General features: G+C 41.6%; 1 protein-coding gene across 5 annotated transcripts in view; it reads right to left on the reverse strand.

The window, feature by feature from the left end:
• DOCK3 (dedicator of cytokinesis 3) overlaps positions 1-20,269 on the reverse strand; it is a 653,304-nt gene that overhangs the window by 61,887 nt on the left and 571,148 nt on the right. For all 5 annotated transcript variants that reach the window (XM_030811683.1, XM_030811684.1, XM_030811682.1 and 2 more), the window contains exons 28-32: positions 12,919-13,013; positions 11,168-11,243; positions 10,675-10,775; positions 10,341-10,399; positions 8,106-8,254 (exon numbers count right to left, since the gene is read on the reverse strand). In XM_030811683.1, coding sequence (XP_030667543.1) covers positions 8,106-8,254; positions 10,341-10,399; positions 10,675-10,775; positions 11,168-11,243; positions 12,919-13,013 — 480 coding nt within the window. The remainder of the gene's footprint in view (positions 1-8,105; positions 8,255-10,340; positions 10,400-10,674; positions 10,776-11,167; positions 11,244-12,918; positions 13,014-20,269) is intronic.

Consider the following 20,269-nt stretch of genomic DNA (forward strand, 5'->3'; position numbering starts at 1 on the left):
TCCTGAATACAGCACACCGATGGGTCTTGACTCTTTATTCAATTTGCCAGTCTGTGTCTTTTAAATGGGGCATTTAGCCCATTTACATTTAAGGTTAATATTGTTATGTGTGAATTTGATCCTGCCATTATGATGCTAGCTAGTTATTTTGCCTGTTAGTTGATGCAGTTTCTTCATAGTGTTGATGGTCTTTACAATTTGGTATGTTTTTGCAGTGGCTGGTACCGGTTACTCCTTTCCATATTTAGTGCTTCCTTCAGGAACTCTTGTAAGGCAGGCCTGGTGGTGACAAAATCTCTCCACATGTGCTTGTCTGTAAAGGATTTTATTTCTTCTTTGCTTATGAAGCTTGGCTGGATATGAAATTCTTGAAAATTCTTTTCTTTAAGAATGTTGGCTGGTCATGGTGGCTCATGCCTGTAATCCCAGCACTTTGGGAGGCTGAGGTGGGCAGATCATGAGGTCAGGAGATCGAGACCATCCTGGCTAACATGGTGAAACCCCATCTCTGCTAAAAATACAAAAAAATTAGCTGGGCATAGTGGCGGGCACCTGTAGTCCCAGCTTCTCTGGAGGCTGCGGCAGGAGAATGGCATGAACCCAGGAGGTGGAACTTGCAGTGAGCTGAGATTGCACCACTGCACTCCAGCCTGGGCGACCAAGCAAGACTCCATCTCAAAACAAAACAAAAAACACAAAAAACAAAAACAAAAACAAAAGAATGTTGAATATTGGCCCCTACTCTCTTCTAGCTTTTCTGGCTTGTAGGGTTTCTGCAGAGAGATCCACTGTTAGTATGATGGGCTTCCCCTTGTGGGTAACCTGACCTTTCTCTCTGGCTGCCCTTAACATAGTTTCCTTCATTTCAATCTTGGTGATTCTGACGATTATGTGTCTTGGGGTTGCTCTTCTCGAGGAGTATCTTTGTGGTGTTCTCTGTATTTCCTGAATTTGAATGTTGGCCTGTCTTGCTAGGTTGGGGAAGTTCTCCTGGATAATATCCTGAAGAGTGTTTTCCAACTTGGTTCCATTCTCCCTGTCACTTTCAGGTACACCAATCAAACATACGTTTGGTCTTTTCACATAGTCCCATATTTCTTGGAGGCTTTGTTCATTCCTTTTCATTCTTTTTTCTCTAATCTTCTCTTCACGCTATATTTCATTAAGTTGATCTTCAATCTCTGATATCCTTTCTTCCACGTGATTGATTTGGCTATTGATACTTGTGTATGCTTCAAAAAGTTCTCGTGCTGTGTTTTTCAGCTCCATCAGGTCATTTATGTTCTTCTCTAAACTGGTTATTCCAGTTAGCAATTCGTCTCACCTTTTTCAAGGTTCTTGGCTTCCTTGCATTGGGTTAGAACATGCTCCTTTAGCTTGGAGGAGTTTGTTATTACCCACCTTCTGAAGCCTACTTCTGTCAATTTGTCAAATTCATTTTCCGTCCAGGTTTGTTCCCTTGCTGGCTAAGAGTTGTGATCCTCTGGAGGAGAAGAGGCATTCTGGTTTTTGGAGTTTTCATCCTTTTTGCAGTGTTTTCTCTCCATCTTCATGGATTTATCTACCGTTGGTCTTTGATATTCGTGACCTTCAGATGAGGTCTCTGTGTGGATGTCCTTTTTGTTGACGTTGATGCTATTCCTTTCTGTTTGTTAGTTTTTCTTCTAACTGTCAGGCCCCTCTGCTGCAGGTCTGCTGGAGTTCGCTGGACGTCCACTCCAGACCCTGTTTGCCTGGGTATCACCAGTGGAGGCTGCAGAACAGCAAAGATTGCTGCCTGTTTATTCCTCTGGAAGCTTCATCCCAGAAGGGCACCCACCAGATGCCAGCCAGAACTCTCCTGTATGAGGTATCTGTTGGCCCCTACTGGGAGACGTCTCCCAGTCAAGAGACACGAGGGTAAGGGAACCACTTGAGGAGGCAGTCTGACCCTTAGCAGAGCTCAAACACTATGGTGGGAGATTCGCTGCTCTCTTCAGAGCCATCAGGCAGGGATGTTTAAGTCTGCTGAAGCTGTGCCCACAGCTACCCCTTCCCCCAGGTGCTCTGTCCCAGGGAGATGGGGGTTTTATCTATAAGCCCCTGACTGGGGCTGCTGCCTTTTTTTCAGAGATGCCCTGCCCAGAGAGGAGGAATCTAGAGAGGCAGTCTGGCTGCAGTGGCCTTGCTGAGCTGTGGTGAGCTCCACCCAGTTCGAACTTCCTGGTGGCTTTGTTTCCACCGTGAGGGTAAAACCGCCTACTCAAGCCTCAGCAATGGCAGAAGCCCCTCTTCCAACCAAGCTCGAGCATCGCAGGTCGACCTTGGACTGCTGTGCTGGCAGCGAGAATTTCAAGCCAGTGGATCTTAGCTTGCTGGGCTTCGTGGGGGTGGGAGGCACCGAGCCAGACCCCTTGGCTCCCTGGCTTTAGCCCCCTTTCCAGGGGAGTGAAGGGTTCTGTCTCACTGGCGTTCCAGGTGCCCTGGGATATGGAAAACAAAACAAAACAAAACAAACAAAGTCCTGCAGCTAGCTTGGTGTCTGCCCAAATGGCCACCCAGTTTTGTGCTTGAAACCCAGGGCCCTGGTGGCGTAGGCACTGGAGGGAATCTCCTGGTGTGTGGGTGGTGAAGACCATGGGGAAAGTGCAGTATCTGGGCCAGATTGCACAGTTCACAGTCCCTCATGGCTTCCCTTGGCTAGGGAAGGGAATTCCCCGACCCCCTGTGCTTCCTGGGAGAGGTGACGCCCCACCCTGCTTTGGCTCACCCTCTGTGGGCTGCACCCACTGCTCAACCAGTCCCAATGAGATGAGCTGGGTACCTCAGCTGGAAATGCAGCAATCACCCGCCTCCTGTGTTGATCTTGGGAGCTGCAGACCAGAGATGTTCCTATTCGGCCATCTTGCCAGCCCTCTAACAATTTCATTTTCTAAGTTAAGAAAAGCCTATGTATTGAGAAGAAAAAGTCTAAAAAAGACATAAACTGCCTCCTCTCCAAGTTCCTAACAATGGTAGGATTATGGGTTAAAATTTTTCGTTACAGCTATTGTTTTTTTTTGAGATGGCGTCTCGCTCTGTCACCAGGGTGAAGTGCAGTGGTGCAATCTTGGCTCACTACAAACTCCACCTCCCAGGTTCAAGCGATTATCCTGCCTCAGCCTCTTAAGTAGCTGGGACTGCAGGCACACACCACCATGCCCAGCTAATTTTTGTAGTTTTAGTAGAGACAGGGTTTCACCATGTTGGCCAGGATGGTCTGGATCTCTTGACCTTGTGATCCACCTGCCTCGGCCTCCCAAAGTGCTGGGATTACCAGTGTGAGCCACCACGCCTGGCCCACTATTGCATTTTAAATTTTTCTACATTAAATAAATATTGTTCTATAATTAGAAAAAGTATTTTTAGGCTGGTCAGTGTTAGTGATGGTGGAATGCAACCCAGCCCCATTTTCAGCTGACTCAGATGACCCACAGTGCAGCTCTGCAATGTCATCCACTTCTTGGTAACAGTTTTTTTTTTTTTTTTTAATCAGGTGTTGTGCATTTTGCACATTTAGAAGGCACAAGTTGTGACAATACAGAAAAGTAACAGTTCCTTTTTTGTTTGAAGTTATTATTTCCCAAAGACCTGGAGGCATTAGAGCTACACACTCCCAAATTGATTTATCTTAAATACTATTTACCCATGATAAAAAGAATCTATAAAAACTTAGAGCTAGTATCATATTTATTTATTTGTTTAATAGGAGAAGCACATAAGGATAGTATCATATTCACTGGTAAAGACACTGGTGAATACCTTCTCCTAAGAACAAAGCAAGTTTCTCATTGCTCTTATTTAACATCATCCTGGAGGTCCTGGCTGATGTGATATGGCAAGAAAAATAAGAGATATATAGAGTAGAAAGGAAGAAATAAAACTCTCTATTCTCAGGTGACATGATTGTCTAAATAGAAAATCCCAAGGAATCTGCAAAAAAGCTTCCAGAATAAGTAAGTTTAGCGAGGACACAGGATATAATGTTAATATATAAAAATCAGTTGAATTTCTATATCCTAGAAACAAAAATAAAACAAAATTTAAAAATTGCAATCATTTATTTATTTATATAAACAAAGTGGAACATTTTAATTGAACTTTCTTAAAACCAATGGATCAAGTAGCAAAGCATTAGTAAGGCTACAGAAGTTCAAACAATATAATTAAGGAGCTTGAGCTACTAGATAAACATAAATTTTACTCCCTCACCCACAGAATACCCATTGTTTTCAAGTTCATGTAGAACAATTTTTTGAAATGCTGCATACTTGACAATAAAGGGAGTCTAAAACCTCTTCAAAGAATCAACATCATTCAGTTGCATGGAATTATTTAGAAGAGCACCAAAAAACAGGAAATACATATAAATTAAATAACATATGTGTAAGATCTGTATACAAAACACTGATGAAAGAAATAAAAGAACACCTAAATAAATGGAAAGATATACTGTTTCCATGGACTATTAAGACATCAATTCTTCCCAATTTGATATATACATATATATATATATATATATATATACATATATATATATATAAATTTTTTTGAGACAGAGTCTTGCTCTGTTGCCCAGACTGGTGTGCAGTGGTGCGACCTCAGCTCACTGCAACCTCCCTTTCCCAGGTTCAAACAATTCTCCTGCCTCAGCCTCCTAAGTAGCTGGGATTACAGGCACCTGCCACCACACCTGGCTAATTTTTATGTTTTTAGTAGAGATGGGGTTTCAGTGTGTTGGCCAGGCTGCTCTCAAATTCTTGATCTCAAATGATCCGCCTGTCTTGGCCTCCCAAAGTGCTGGGATTACAGGCATAGCCACTGTGCCCAGCCCCCAGTTTGATTTATAGAATCACTGCAATCCCAGTCAAAATACCAGCAGGAATGCTATAGATATTGACATGCTGATTCTAAATTTATTTAAGAAAGGAAAAAGAATTAGATAGCTAACACAATACTGAAAAAAAAAAAGAACGAAGCTGGAAGACAGACTCACACCATGTAGTTTTTTTTTTTTTTTTTAGATGTAGTCTTGCTGTTGCCCAGGCTGGAGTGCAGTGGCGGGATTTCGGCTCACTGCAGGCTCCGCCCCCTGGGGTTCATGCCATTCTCTTGCCTCAGCCTCCCGAGTAGCTGGGACTACAGGCACCCGCCACCTCGCCTGGCTAATTTTTTGTAATTTTAGTAGAGACAGGGTTTCACCGTGTTAGCCAGGATGGTCTCGATCTCCTGACCTTGTGATCTACCTGCCTCAGCTTCCCAAAGTGCTGGGATTACAGGCGTGAGCCACCACGCCCGGCCACACCATGTAGTTTTAAGACTAACTATAAAGCTACTATAATAACGTAGTGTGGTATTGATGAAAGAATAAATGTACTGATCTACGGAAAGACTAGAGTCTAGAAAGAGATTCACACAAATATGGTCAATTGATTTTTTAAGCAGTTTTAAGTGACAATAATTATATCTATTTATGGAGTACAATATGATGTTTTGATATATGTATACATTGTGAAATGGTTAAATCAAGCTAATTAACATATCTGTCACCTCGCCTAATTATTTTTTTTGCAATGAGAACATTTAAAGTCTACTCTTTTAGCAATTTTTAAATATACATCATTATTATTATTATTATTTTGAGATGGAGTCTCGCTCTGTTGCCTAGGCTGGAGTGCAGTGGTGTGATCTTGGCTTACTGCAACTTCCACCTCCTGGGTTCAAGCAATTCCCCTGCCTCAGCCTCCTGAATAGCTGGGACTACAGGCATGTGGCACCACGCCTGGCTAATTTTTGAACAATACATTATTATTAACTACAGTCACCATGCGGTGCAATAGCTCACTAAAGCTTATTCCTCCTAACTTTGAATACGAAGTTTCAAAGTTCTTTTTTCTTTTTCTTTTTTTTAAGCTTCTCCTTGTCCAAACCCATTTGTTTTTCTTTTTTTTGGCAATTGATTTTTGACCAAGGCAGAAAGACAACTGAAGAAAGGATACTCTTTTCAACAAAGATGCTGGAATAATTGGACATCTTGTTGCAAAATAAAAAAAAGAACCTGATCCATCCTTCATACCTTATACAGATATCAACTCAAAATAGATCATAGATCTAAATTTAAAATGTAAAATTGTAAAACTTCTAGAAGAAAAGACAGGATAAAAATTTTTGTGGCCCTATGTTAAGAAAAAGTTCTTGGGGTATGACCCCAAAAGCATGATCGATAAAAGAAAAACATTGACAAATTTGACTTCATAAAAATTAAAAACTTTTTTTCTAAGAAAGATATTGTTTAGTAAATGAAAAGATAAGCTAGAGATTTACAGAAAATATCTGTAAATCATATGCTCAACAAAGGACTTACATATAGAATATATAAAGAACCCTAAAATTCAACAATAAGGAAAGCAACAACTCAAATGAAAATGAACAAAAGCTTTGAACTCATTTCACCAAAGAAATATAAGGATGGTATATAAGCACATGAAAAGATGCTGAACATCATTAGTCACTAGGGAAATAGAAATGAAAACCACAATGATATACAACTACACACCTATTAGAATGGTTAAAACAAACGAACAGACAATACTAAGTACTGGTTAGTATGTGGAGCAATCGATTATATACTGCTGCTGGGACTTCAAAATGGTATAGCTATTTTAGAAAAGAGTTTGAGAACCTCTTCAAAAGCTAATTATAAACTTGTCACAAGGCCCAACAATCCTATTCCTAAGTATTCACTCAAGAAAAATAAGAGCTTATATGCATACAAAAACCTGTAAAGAAATGTTTTTAGTGGCTTTATTTATAATCCACAAAAAAGGAAATAACCCAAATGTCTTCTGAATGGTGAATGAATGAACTAAATACTACTCAGCATAGAAAAACTACTGATACAAGCAGTGACATGGATGAATTTCTCAAAGCATTATGCTAAGTGAAAGGGGCCAGTCTCAAAAGGCTACACTTTGCTTGATTCCATTTATATGACAGTCTAGAAAAGGCACAACTATAGTGATGAAGAACAGACCTATGGTTGCATTTGTTAAGAATAGGGGAAAGGTTTGACTACAAATAGACAGCAAGACTGAATTTTTAAGTATTCAAAAACTCTTGATTGTGGTGGTGGTTACACGACTATGCATTTGCCAAAACACACAGAACTGTAAATCAAAAAGAATACATTTTACTGTATGTAAATTTAAAAATAAATAAATATTTAAAAATTACTGTTTGCCTGGTCTACTTCTCACTGTTACAGTCACCTATTCTAAGACCACTGGTTCATCCCAGAATCACAGGCTCGGAAGGAGCTTAGTGAGGAACTGGTACAATTTCCAAGCCAATACAGAAAATTCCCCTAGAGGTTTCCTGGGAGCTTCTGCTTGAAGATCATCTGCCAAGAGAGAAAATCTCTATCTCCCAAAGCAGGCCTGCTTACAGTGGACAGTTTTTGCTGTTAGCAAGTTATGTATTTTATTAGCTAAAATTGGCTTCCTCACCATTAGCCCCATTGGTCCTGGTACTATCCCCTGGAGCTACAGATATAAAGGCAGGGGCCATCTCCTACACTTAGTGGTGGCAAAAGAACTACACAGGAGGACAGCCTGAAGCCACTCAGTTGGAAGCCAAGGGGCCTGTATCTCCTGGACCAACCCCTCTGTGCAGTAGTCTGTAAAATGCTGGGCTACCTGAGCCATGAGAAGTCATCTGGTCTGGGCTGCAGCCCTAGAAATGCCTAGATTATACAGTGAAAATCCTCAGTAAAGGAATAGCATCACACTCCCAGGGCCCTATCATGAATGAAACTGGGAGGCTACAGTCTCAATCATTCTCTCATTGATCAGAAAGTTATAGTGATGTTCATTCTTTCCTGGCCTCATTATTTTCTGGCCTCTAACTTCATGAAGAAAATCCACAAATCAATTTTGGCCAGCAAGTAAGGGAAAACCCTTGAACAGGATTCAAATTAGCCAAGCTACAGCCCATCCCCACTAGAATCATGGCTTGGTCTATCTAGGCTACCTGCCTAAGCAGAAGGGATCCATTCCAGAGAATACCCTGAAAACTGCCAGGTGTCTTACCTGTTTGAAGTTGCCATTTTTTCTCTGCTCCCAGTCCATCATGTCATGAAAGATGGGAATCATGATATTCCGTACTTCTGGCTGTGGGACCAGTGTCACACCCAGAAAAGGACCAATCATTCCCGGAATAAAGTGGATCTTATGTTCACCTGAAAAACAAAACCCAAATTAGTTTATGCCTGCTTTGCTCCTTCCATGGAAGATTCCCAAACGGGGCCACAACACATGCTACAATCTATACTGGAAGCTTCCGAGAGCAAAGCAAGCTCTCATCTATGGTTTTCTGAGATACTCTCCCTCAACTTTTTAGAGTTTATGGATAAAGTTGGCCTAGCCCAGTTAAAGCAAATGCGCAACAGTCACAAAACTGCTTTTCCAAAGAATTTCCTGACAGGTCCCACAAACTACCTGAAAATCTCTCTGAGATGAAGGAACAGAGTTTGCTACTTGAGACAGAATAGGTTTCTGAGTAATCTATGAGTGTCAGATGGTCTATTCACAGTGTTTATTTAACAAGAAAAACCCATATATTTCTGCTTAAATACAATGCACTCTCCTTGGAGTTTCTAGCTCTAGCCCAGAGACATTTAAGTGATGAGGATATCCAATCCCTGGTCTAGCCACCAGAGGTCTAGTAAGTCCATGGACTTTTACACTGCCTATGTTCATGTATGCCAAAGAAGTCCTCCTCCTGAGCTAGCAGGAGCCTCCTGCACAGCCCTACCCTAAAAGGCTGGCTTAGAGATTCTCTCTTTACCCACCCTGAACTCCCTTTGTGTTCATATTGCATTTCTGATGGTACCATTACCCCTACTTGGCTCAGCTCAACCCTCAACTTCCTTAATGAAGCATTTCCATGGTAAGTGCGTGATGTGGGTTTCCCTCTCATTGGCGTGCCATCTAGGGTATGTTAGCAGAAGCCAGAGACAGTCCTGTGGATGGTGGGATAGGATTTTTCTCTTCCTTGCAATGGTAAAATAGAGTGAACCATCTTTCAGAGCTCTGCTCTCAGTCCTTCAGAGACTAAGGAGGAGATAAACTGTGGGTCTGTGCAATGAATGCTACAACCAAGTAAAACCATTTCTTGGGGACCAGAGAATGTCATTTCCAGCAAAAGAAATGAGGTAGAAAAGGCTTTATCAGGCAAATCTGGAATTTAAAAAAATTCCATTTTGAAAACCTGAGAAGCAAATGTTTAGCCCTGAGGCTGGTTCAGTATATCCCAATTTTGGTACTTGGCACAATAGCCAGTCTTTTGCATTCCTGGGAATTTCAGAGTCAACTTTGGGTTAAAATCCATTTCCAAACTGTGCTGGATACAGGGAACCAGAGTGCTGGAAAGTCGGCTTGGGGAAAATGCATCCTCACTCATGAATAGAAGGCCCTCCCGCCGGCAGAAATACTTCATATCTTACTTGCTGCCTCTAGGTTAGTGGTGGGGATGGTTAACAGATGACTGGAGATTTTATGACCATCATTCCTACAGCTTCAGAGCCATGAGCTCAGCTGAAAGCAGACTTCACTTGAAATAATAATAGTTCTCTAGCATCCTGACAGGCCACTCAGAACTCTACAATATCACAGGATGGCCCACTCAGTCACCAGGGCAACCCAGAAATTCTACCAAAAACACTGATCTGACAAATTTAGATTCAAAGCAGTGGCTATTTTCAAAGCATTCAAAGCAGAAGCTGTGCAAAGAAGGGAAGCCAAAACTGACTCACTCAGAGGTTGCAGTTCTCTTCTTATATGTTACTCCATGCAATTGGTGTCAAGCATCTGATCTGGATACGTGAATACCAGAGATCCAAGAAATGTTTCAATCTTTATTAATGGACACCTTTGCTCATGTACTGGGTATCTCAGATCTAAGCTTCTGAGCCTGCAACATCCAGACTGGGAAGTGAAGAGCATGGAGGATCTTACAGGAATGGGTTCTCAAATTGGAAAAAACTACTACAGTCCTCCTTTTCTTTTTTTCCTTTTGACTTTAGTTCCTAAAAAAAGGGATTTGGCATATGTATTACTGAGGTCTTATTTCTCAGACAAACTCTCCTTGCCAAGGGCTTTAAGCACATGTGCTACACCATCCATCTGAGGTGTTATGTGAAAGATATGTAAGGATCTCTTGGGTCTGAATTAACATTCATAAAGCCTGAGAGACGTTATTAGTCTTGCTACTTTCTATTTGGCTATGCAATATATAGAAGGGAAGAATAGGGAGAAAAAACCTACCCAAATTCTGCCACATGCTGAACAGTTCATAGGCCATCATTACACGCATGTCCCCATACCTAAGAATAGTAACACAGGAGGCAACCGTTAGTGGGAGAAGGTTCAGGAAGATAGGGCTGCAAACCCATGAGGTCAGTACTTCAGCACTGTTTGTTTCTAATGTTTCCCAATGCGCTAAGCCATTGGGCTCTCCACTGAACTCCCACACTTGGGCCCCTGGGAAACCACCCAGCTGAGAACCTTGTGGACCTCTGAAGGAACTCTCATGGAAACATAGCCCTATTTGGCCAAGCGGTAAGGAGATGAATATAAGACATTAAGACATTTATCTTACTTATCTAGAATCTTCTTCCTTTTGGCTGAGGTGATAATTTCTAGCTGAAGGCTTGGCTGATTTATGAATAGAACTGCCAGGCTAAAATAAGAATTCCACACCTAGAGAGACAGAGAAAGAGAAAACGTGACAGTCTAAGAACTTAATCTTGTAGGGAGAGTTACTAAATACATGCATGTAGCATAGAACCCATTTTACAATCTTAAGATCCTCATTTTTTCCCTTTTAAACATCTTTGCAAACAAGAATTTTTCTTTTTTTCCCCCTTGACTCCTTCTGAAGCCAATTGTGTTGATGCTGGACTAGAAAGCGTACTCATGAAGTTTGGCTACCAACACTTCCAACAGGGGTATCCCAGGTCATATTCTAATCATCATCAGGCTTGGAAGCTGTTTGATACTATGAATCTATTAATAAAGCAAAAAACAAGTGAGCTTGGTTTTGGCTTTCTAAGGTTATTGCAATAATAGTGATGGATTTCAGGAGTGCCTACCTTAAAGTCAAAGTCAGTCTCTGTGAAATTCTTGTGCAGTGCAGAGGACAGGTACTGGACAGTAGTGACTATAATACTGCAGTAAGGAAACAAGGCATTGGCAGAATTAAAAGACTAACAATGGCATCTGATGGCTTGGTATCAGCTGTCTATAGCCTGTGTGCAAACTTCTTGAGTACGATTTGTTCCCATGTAAGATGTGACTATAAAGGAAAGAGAAAATGGTACAAACTCTATAGAAAAAAACTCTACAGAAAACCAGTCTTGGAGAAATGCCCCACAGTTGGCAGGACAGCACAGGACATCAGTGGGTTCTAGACCTAGTTCTGTCATTACCTGGCCTTCATACTTCTCTCTGGGTCTCATTTTCCCTGCCTATAAAAGGTGGTAGGAGTTCGATGATTCTTTAAGGTTTCTGCCAGTTCAGAGTAGTTCTAGTATTTTGGGGACCTCTGGGTAATCAAGAGATATTATGATCACTTTGTAGGACTTAGAACATAATTTTATTATTATACTGGATAACAGGGGTTTCTATAGTTAATAAATCTTTGCTTTTGTCATATACTATTATTTTCATCTATGTGTCATTTGAATTCAGCTCTTTTGGTCTAGCTTGAGTAATCACTCTCAATCTTAGCCTGGGCACATAGAAGGGACAATGGGAGGCTGTCCTGCTGGAACAAGAGAGTGAAGTGGAGAGGAAGTCTAGTGGGACAGTACGTTTCATTACATAGGGCCTTGGCTACCTGGCAAAGAGACTTACGTCTAACAGTGGCCACCTCTGCTTAGATGCAGAACATGACAAAAACAGTGCATTAGAAAGACTAGTCCACCACTAGAGGGGGTGAAAAATTTAAAGGGTCAAAGCTTTGAAAGAAAAAGCTGCTCTTGCAGGATAAGCTGGGGAGCCTGAAGTGCTCTGAATGGAGCTAAGAGATAGAAACAAGAAAGATTCAAATGGAAAAGTCACTATTTGAGGAAGTATCTGTGCAACTTTGTTTACAATCATCCTTCTATTCTTTATAAAACATTTGTATTTTGGAAAAAGTTACAGTGCTTATAAAAGGTGTAAAGTGGAAAGACCATGCTAGTATCTTGCTAATATATCTAACGAACACTTTCACTGTATTTTATATGTCAATATAAAAGGCAGATCAGTGGGAGGAAGCAATGGGCTAGAGTGTGGAGGCCAAGCAGCCTTCTTCTGAATAGAGAGAGACCAGATGAGCCAGCCCCTTACCACGTGCATCATTTGTCTGGTTTGCCAGGAGGAAGCACAAGCTAGAAATATAAATGAGGCAGTCAGGTTAGGATTATCTTTAGAGTAAATTCTATGTCAGTAATCAGAAGTGGTCAGAGCCTTGCAGCCAGGTCTCAGGTGGATAACTGGCACTGTCTATGGGAGGCAAGCACTGCCTGGTAGACAACACAATTCAAATTGAGAAGAAGGCTTGGGATAATGCCTAAACCTACAGGGCAGCAGAGGCCAATGGGCCACTGAGGCAGGCCTTCCTCAAGGAAGAACCCTTCTCTGGATATTATATTTCACATCCTGAAAATTTCCTTCTGTATGCTTACGGTGCCATCATCTACTAAACACAAAAATATTTTTCTCATTTGCCCTCTCCTCTCTGTTCCCATGGCCCTGGCCTTTATTTGTCTTGCTCATGTGCTCCCTCTCTGAAATACACATACTCTTCTTAGTCTGAGAACAGCTCAGTGATGCTGATACAGAGCCCTTCCATACTCACTTGCTTGTGAGCAGTCTCATTACCATCCAGTCCCGAGGGAAGACACTCATCTTCATCAGGTTCCGGAACACGCAAAAAATCTTCAGCAGAAATTCCTGACAGCAGAGGAAAGCTGATGTGAGACACCACCACCACAATATCCATCTCCTCAATAGGCCACTCCTGGCCACTAGATCACGACAATGGGTGGGACCAGTGACTTAGATCTGGTTCTCTCTGTGAGTTGTTTCTCTCTTAGAGGGCTACATGAGAGTGAGTTCTGGGTACTCTCACAGGCCAGATGGAAGCAGACCCAAACTGTGCAGAACAGAGGTAGCTCTATACCCACAGTGCCCAAAGCAGCTCTATACCCACTTTATACCCACAAAGCCCAAAGCATGGGACAGACTAAGGTCTAGCCAAACTGGTGTCCGACTGATTCCATGGGCTTCATTTTCTGGGGCATGGCCCCTGAGCGTTTGATTGTAAGAACATGCTTTTTTGGATATTAAGAACACAATGATGGGAGAGGTACTTTAGGAATGGCAGAGTAAAGACCTCTGAAAATCTGCTTGTCCATGAAAGCAATGGGGTGGCTAATACTGGTTAACCAAAGGCTTGTGACAATCTAAGAAATGTTTACTCAAGAAAAATGGATGAATAATAACAATGAGTTTTGTTGCATTTTTAATTTGCACTATTCCCATCCCCTCCCACCTCCACAGTAGCCTTAAAAACAAGCTGCTGTAGAATCATGAAAGTCATGAAAACCAGAGCTTAGCAGCCATTAGAAGGGACAGAATGGTTTTGGAACTCCTACAAAAAGTCCCAACCCCCAGAATTGTTATTATTTGACCTGCTTGGCAGCTTCCTGGAAAAACACCATTCATAGGGTTTGTCTTAATTTAACCTGACTCAGAGCTCACTCAGTGAGGAAAACTCTATACCCAAGGCATTTGTTGGAGGAAAAAAAAAACATATAATTTAACATCCCAGCTGCATGAAGCAGCCATGTCATTTTGGGCAAACCAGAGAATGGCTAAAAAAAAATTATAAGGAAAAGCTGAGGAATGAAATATCCATAGGAGGCCTTGAAAAGCTCTGACATATTCCTGGGAATCTAGAAGGCCACACATGAGTGCAGGGCTGTGCACATTTCTAGGGAAGGCCTGAGAAGGCCTAATCTCTCACCTGTGCTGACCTTGAGGCTCTGGGCAAGCAGGAAGTGAAGGCTACGGCCGAATTGAAAAGTGCTGGAGCAATGACAGTCAGCCCCAACACATACATATAAAAAAACCCTTAACAAAATGTGGAGAGTGATTGATTTAAGGCATTTAAGAAAATCTCTGTTCAGTTATTAGCTGATCATTAACTAACTGCATGGAGACTTTAGTGACTGCATATAATTAAAAAATATCAATATTAAAGAATGGGTCCAGGCATGGTGGCTCACACCTGTAATCCCAGTGCTTTGGGAGGCTGAGGCAAGAGGACCACTTGAGGCCAGGAGTTTGAGACCAGCTTGGGAAACATAGCAAGATCCCTATCTTTACAAAAAATTAAAAAATTAGCTGCATGTGGTGGTACATGCCTGTAGTCCAAGCTACTCAGGAGGTTGAGGTGGGAGGATTTCTTGAGCCCAGGCAAGGTTGTAGTGAGCTATGATCACATCACTGCACTACAGCCTGAGCAATACAGCAAGACCCTGTCTAAAAAAACCCCAAAAAGCAATGAGTCCAGTAATGTCGTTAAAAAAAGAAACAAGCATCATCAACAACATAAAGCAATAAAAAGCAACAATAACAAGCCCTGGGGATGTGGGGAAGGGATCTGATTTCCAGAGTTGCCAAATTATTTAAAATGTCCAGTTTTCAACAAAATATTATAAGATATAAAAAAATAGGAAAGTATGGCCCATACACAGGCAAAAAGAAGTAAATAAAAACTTTTCCTGAGGTAGCTCAAACACTGGACTTGCTTGGAAAATACTTTAAACAAAGAACTGAAGGAAATCACACTTAAAGAATTAAAGGAAAGTGTAAGAACAATGACTCACCAAATAGAGGATACCAACAAGAAGGGTAGAAATTACTTAAAGTACACCAAATATAAATTCTAGGATTGAAGAATATAATAACTGAAATGAAAAATTCACTAAAGGGGCTCAGCAGCAGATCTGAGCTAGCAGAAGAATTAGCAAATTTGAAGCCAAGTAAACTGAGATTATCTCAAGTAGGAAAAACAAAAAGAAAAAAGAATGAAGACAAATGAACAGAGCCTCAGATACCTGTGGGGCATCATTAAGGGTATAAACACACACACAGTGGTAGTGCCTGAAGGAAAAGAAAAAGAGAAATGGGAAGAAATAATGGGCAAAAACTTTCCAAATTGATAAAAAAACTTTACACAGCCAAGAAGCTCAACAAACTCTACAGGGGATAAAATCAAAGAGATTCACATATAGACACATTAGAATCAAAAGTGTCAAAAGCCAAAAATAAAGAGAATCTTGAAAGCAGCAAGATAAAAACAACAAACAACCCTCAATAATATTAACAGGTGACATCATCAGATATAATGGAGGGCAGAAGGCAGAGAGCAGAAATATTCAAAGTCTGAAATGAAAGACCATCAACAAAGAATCCTATAGCCAGCAAAACTACCATTCAAAACTAAAGAAACTGCGAAGCACAGTGGCTCATGTCTGTAATCCTAGCACTTTGAGAGGCTGAGATGGGAGGATTGCTTGAGCCCAGGAACTTGATACTAGCCTGAGCAACATAGCAAGACCCCATCTCTACAACAATAAATTAAAAAAAGAAAAAAAGAAAAACTAGCTGGTGTGGTGGTGTGCACATGTAGTCCCAATGACTTGGGAGGCTGAGGTGGGAGAATCGCTTGAGCCTGGGAAGACCGATGTGGCAGTGAGCTATGATTGTGCCACAGCACCCCAGCCTGTGTGACAGAGAAAGGCCCTGTCTCAAAAAAAAAAAAGAAGAAATCAAGACATTCTCAGGTAAAAACAGAGAGAATTTTCTATTTGTAGACCTGCCCTATAATAAACACATACACATACATACACACACACACACACACACACACACACACTGAGGGAATTAAAATGGCATACTAAATACATTTAACACAAAAGAAGGCAGTAATCGAGAAACAGATGAACAAAGGTGGCATAAGACCTATATAAAGCACATAGCAAAATGGCAGGTGTAAAACCTACCAATTACCTTTATTGACAATTACAGTAAACATAAATTAATTAAACACTCCAACTAAAAGACGGAGTTGGGAAAAATTAATTTAAAAATATGATCCAACTATATCTACAAGGTATACACTCTAGATTTAAAAGCACAAATACATTGAAAGTAAAAGAATGGAAAAATATATACCATGAAAATATTACCCAGACGAGAACTGGTATGGCTATATTAACAGACAATATAGACATTAAGACAAAAATTTTTGTTAGAGACAAAGAAGTATATTTTTATAATGATAAAGGGGTCAATTATGTCTGGAAGTCGTAATTATAAACATATATGCAACCTAAAAACACAGCCTCAAAATATATAATGCAAAAACTGACAGAATGGAAAGTAACAGTAGACAATTCAACAATAGTTGAAGACTTGATATACCACTAACAGTCAGAACAACTAGACAGAAGATCAGCAAAGAAATAAAAAACTTGAGCAATATTATAAACTATCTAGCTCTAACAGATGTCTATAGAACACTCCATCTAACAACAAAATACACACGTTTTCCTCAAATGCACATAGAAGGAAAAATATGTGCATTCCCTTCTCTAGGATAGATCATATGTTAGGCCATAAAGAAAGTCCCAATAAATTTAAAAGAAGTAAAATCAGAGGGGTGAGGATGGCCAGCTAGAAACAGCTGCAGTTGGAGGGTCCCACAGAAAAGAAACAAAACGGTGAGTGAACCCTGCAGTGGCAACCACGGTATCTAGGTTCTCTCACTGGGAATGACTAGGTGGTTGGCATGACCCATGGAGAGTGAGGAAAAGCAGGGTGGTGCGATGGCTCACCTGGGAGCCACGTGGGGTAAGGGGGCCCCCCACCCCCAGCCGAGGGAGGCAGTGAGGGATTGTGCTACCCAGACTGGGAAACCATGCTTTTTCCACAGATTTGTGCAACCCATAGATCAGGAGATCCCACTTGTGAGCCCACGCCACCAGGGCCTTGGATCCCAAGCACACAGCTGTGTAGATTCTCAGCAGCCACTCAGCTGGAGGCTAAGACAACTGAGTTCCCCCTAAGTGAGGGGTGGCAGCCATCACTGCAGCTGCCTGCTGTCTGAGACAACTGAGCTTCTGAGGGGGAGGGGAGGTCATCATCACTATAGCTGGCCGCTGCCTAAGACAAATGAGCTCCCCAGGAGAGGGGCAGCAGGCATCACTATGGCTGCCTGCTGCCTAAGATGATTAGCTCGCTGAGGGAGGGGCAGCAGCCATTACTGTAGCTCCAGTTTACAGTTTTTCCCCTGCTGGTGCTGGGGAAACTGGACGGTTTGGATCCAAACTGCCACACTGGCTGTGGCAGACTGTGGCCAGACTGCCACTTTAGGTCGGACCCTGACCCATTCTTCTTCACTGGGTGGGGCCTCCCTGCAGGAATTTCAGCAACTCCAGCCAGGGGTTTAGGGACAGAACTTTGATCTCCCTGGGACTGAGGGGTGGCTATGGTCTCCGTGGATCAGCAGACTTAGTCTTTCCCCCTGCTAGCTCTGAGGAATCCAGGCAGCCCAGACAAGTGGGATTCCCCCCCCGCACAGCACACCCCCTCTGCCAAGGGGCAGCCAGAGTGCTTCATTAAATGGGTCCCAGATCCCGTGTCCCCTGACTGGGTCAGACCCTCCAATAGGGGTTGCCAGACATCTTATATAGGAGCATTCCCACTGGCATCAGGTCAGTGCCTCTCAGGGACAGAGATCTCAGAGGAAGAAGCAGGCAGCTATCTTTGCTGTTCTGCAGCCTCCTCAGGTGACACCTCGGGGTGTGGGAGGGACCCAGGTGAATAGGGTCTGGAGTGAACCCTCAGCAAACCAGAGCAGCCCTACAAAAAGGGGCCTAATTGTTGAAAGAAAAACAAACAGAAAGCAACAACAACAGCATCAACAAAAAAGTCCCCACAAAAACCCCATCCAAAGGTCAGCAGCCTCAAAGATTGAAGCTAGACAAACTCATGAAGATGAGAAAGAATCAGTGAAAAAGCACTGAAAACTCAAAGAGGCAGAGAGTCTCTTCTCCTCCAAATGATTGCAATACCTCTCCAGCAAGGACAAAGAACTGGGCAGAGGCTGAGATGAATGAATTGACAGAAGTAGGCTTCAGAAGGTGCGTAATAACAAACTTCGCTGAGCTAAAGGAGCATGTTCTAACTCAATGCAAAGAAGCTAAGAACCATGATAAAACATTACAGGAGCTGTTAACCAGAAGAGCCAGTTTAGAGAGGAACATAAATTACCTCACGGAGCTGAAAATACAACATGAGAACTTTACAGTGTAAACACAAGTATCAATAACCGAACAGACCAAGCAGAGAAAAGAATTTCAGAGCTTCAAGACTATCTTGCTGAAATAAGGCAGACAAGATTAGAGAAAAAAAAATGAAAAGGAACAAACAAAAGCTATGAGAATATGTAAAAAGACTAAACCTACGACTGATGGGGGTACCTGAAAGAGACAAGGAGAAAAGAACCAAGTTGAAAAACATACTTCAGGATATCACCCAGGAGAACTTCCCCAACCTAACAAGACAGGCCAACATTCAAATTCAGGAAATCCAGAGAACCCCAGTAGGATACTCCACAAGAAGATCAACCCTAAGACACATAATCATCAGATTCTCCAAGGTTGAAATGCAGGAAAAAATGTTAAGGGCAGCCAGAGAGAAAGGCCAGGTCACCTACAAAGGGAAGCCCATCAGACGAACAGCAGACCTTTCAGCAGAAACCCTATAAGCCAGAAGAGATTGGGGGCCAATATTCAACATTCTTAAAGAAAAGAATTTCCAGCCCAGAGTTTCGTATCTGGCCAAACTAAGCTTCATAAGTGAAAGAGAAATAAAATCCTTTTCAGACAACCAAATGAGGAGGGAATTTGTCACCACCAGGCCTGCCTTGCAAAAACTCCTGAAGGAAGCACTAAATATGGAAAGGAAAACCATTGCTAGTCACTGCAAAAAAAAAGTACAAAGGCCAATGACACTATGAAGCAACTACGTCAACAAGTCTGCAAAACGATCAGCTAGCATCATGATAACAGAATCGAATTCATACATAACAATATTAACCATAAATGTAAATAGGCTAAATGCCCCAATTAAAAGATACAGAATGGCAAACTGTATAAATAGTCAAGACCCACTGGTGTGCTGTATTCGAGAGACCCATCTCATGTGCAAAGACACACGTAGGCTCAAAATAAAGGGATGGAGGAAAATTTACCGAGCAAATGGAAAGCAGAAAAAAGCAGGGGGTTGCAATCCTAGTTTCTGACAAAACAGACTTTAAACCAACAAAGATAAAAAAAAGATAAACGGCATTACACAATGGTAAAGGGATCAATGCAACAAGAAGGGCTATCCTAAATATATATGCATCCAATACAGAAGCACCCAGATTGATAAAACAAGTTGTTAAAGACCTATAAAGAGACTTAGACTCCCACACACAATAATAGTGGGAGACTTTAACACTCCACTGTCAATATTAGACAGATCACTGAGACAGAAAGTTAATAAGGATATTCAGGATTTGAACTCAGCTCTGGATCAAGTGGACCTGATAGGTATCTACAGAACTCTCCACCCAAAAACAACAGAATATACATGCTTCTTGGCACCACATGGCACTTACTCTAAAATCGATCACATAATTAGAAGTAAAACACTCCTCAGTGAATGCAAAAGAAATGAAATAATAACAAACAGGATCTCAGAACACAGTGCCATTAATTAGAACTCAAGATTAAGAAACTCACTCAAAACCACACAACTACATTGAAATTGAACAACCTGCTCCTGAGTGACTCCTGGGTAAATAATGAAAGTAAGGCAGAAATCAAGAAGTTATTTAAAACCAAAATCAAGAAGTTATTTGAAATCAATGGGAACAAAGAGATAATGTACCAGAATCTCTGGGATGCAGCTAAAAAAGTGTTAAGAGGGAAATGTATAGCACTAAATGCCCACATCAAAAAGCTGGAAAGATCTCAAATAAATCTTTCTAATATCACAACTAAAAGAACTAGAGAACCAAGAGCAAACAAACCCAAAAGCTAGCAGAAGACAGGAAATATCCAAGATGAGAGCAGAACTAAAGGAGACAG

Source organism: Nomascus leucogenys, chromosome 4 (genome assembly GCF_006542625.1).
Source record: "Nomascus leucogenys isolate Asia chromosome 4, Asia_NLE_v1, whole genome shotgun sequence".
In the NCBI taxonomy this organism is placed as follows: domain Eukaryota; kingdom Metazoa; phylum Chordata; class Mammalia; order Primates; family Hylobatidae; genus Nomascus; species Nomascus leucogenys.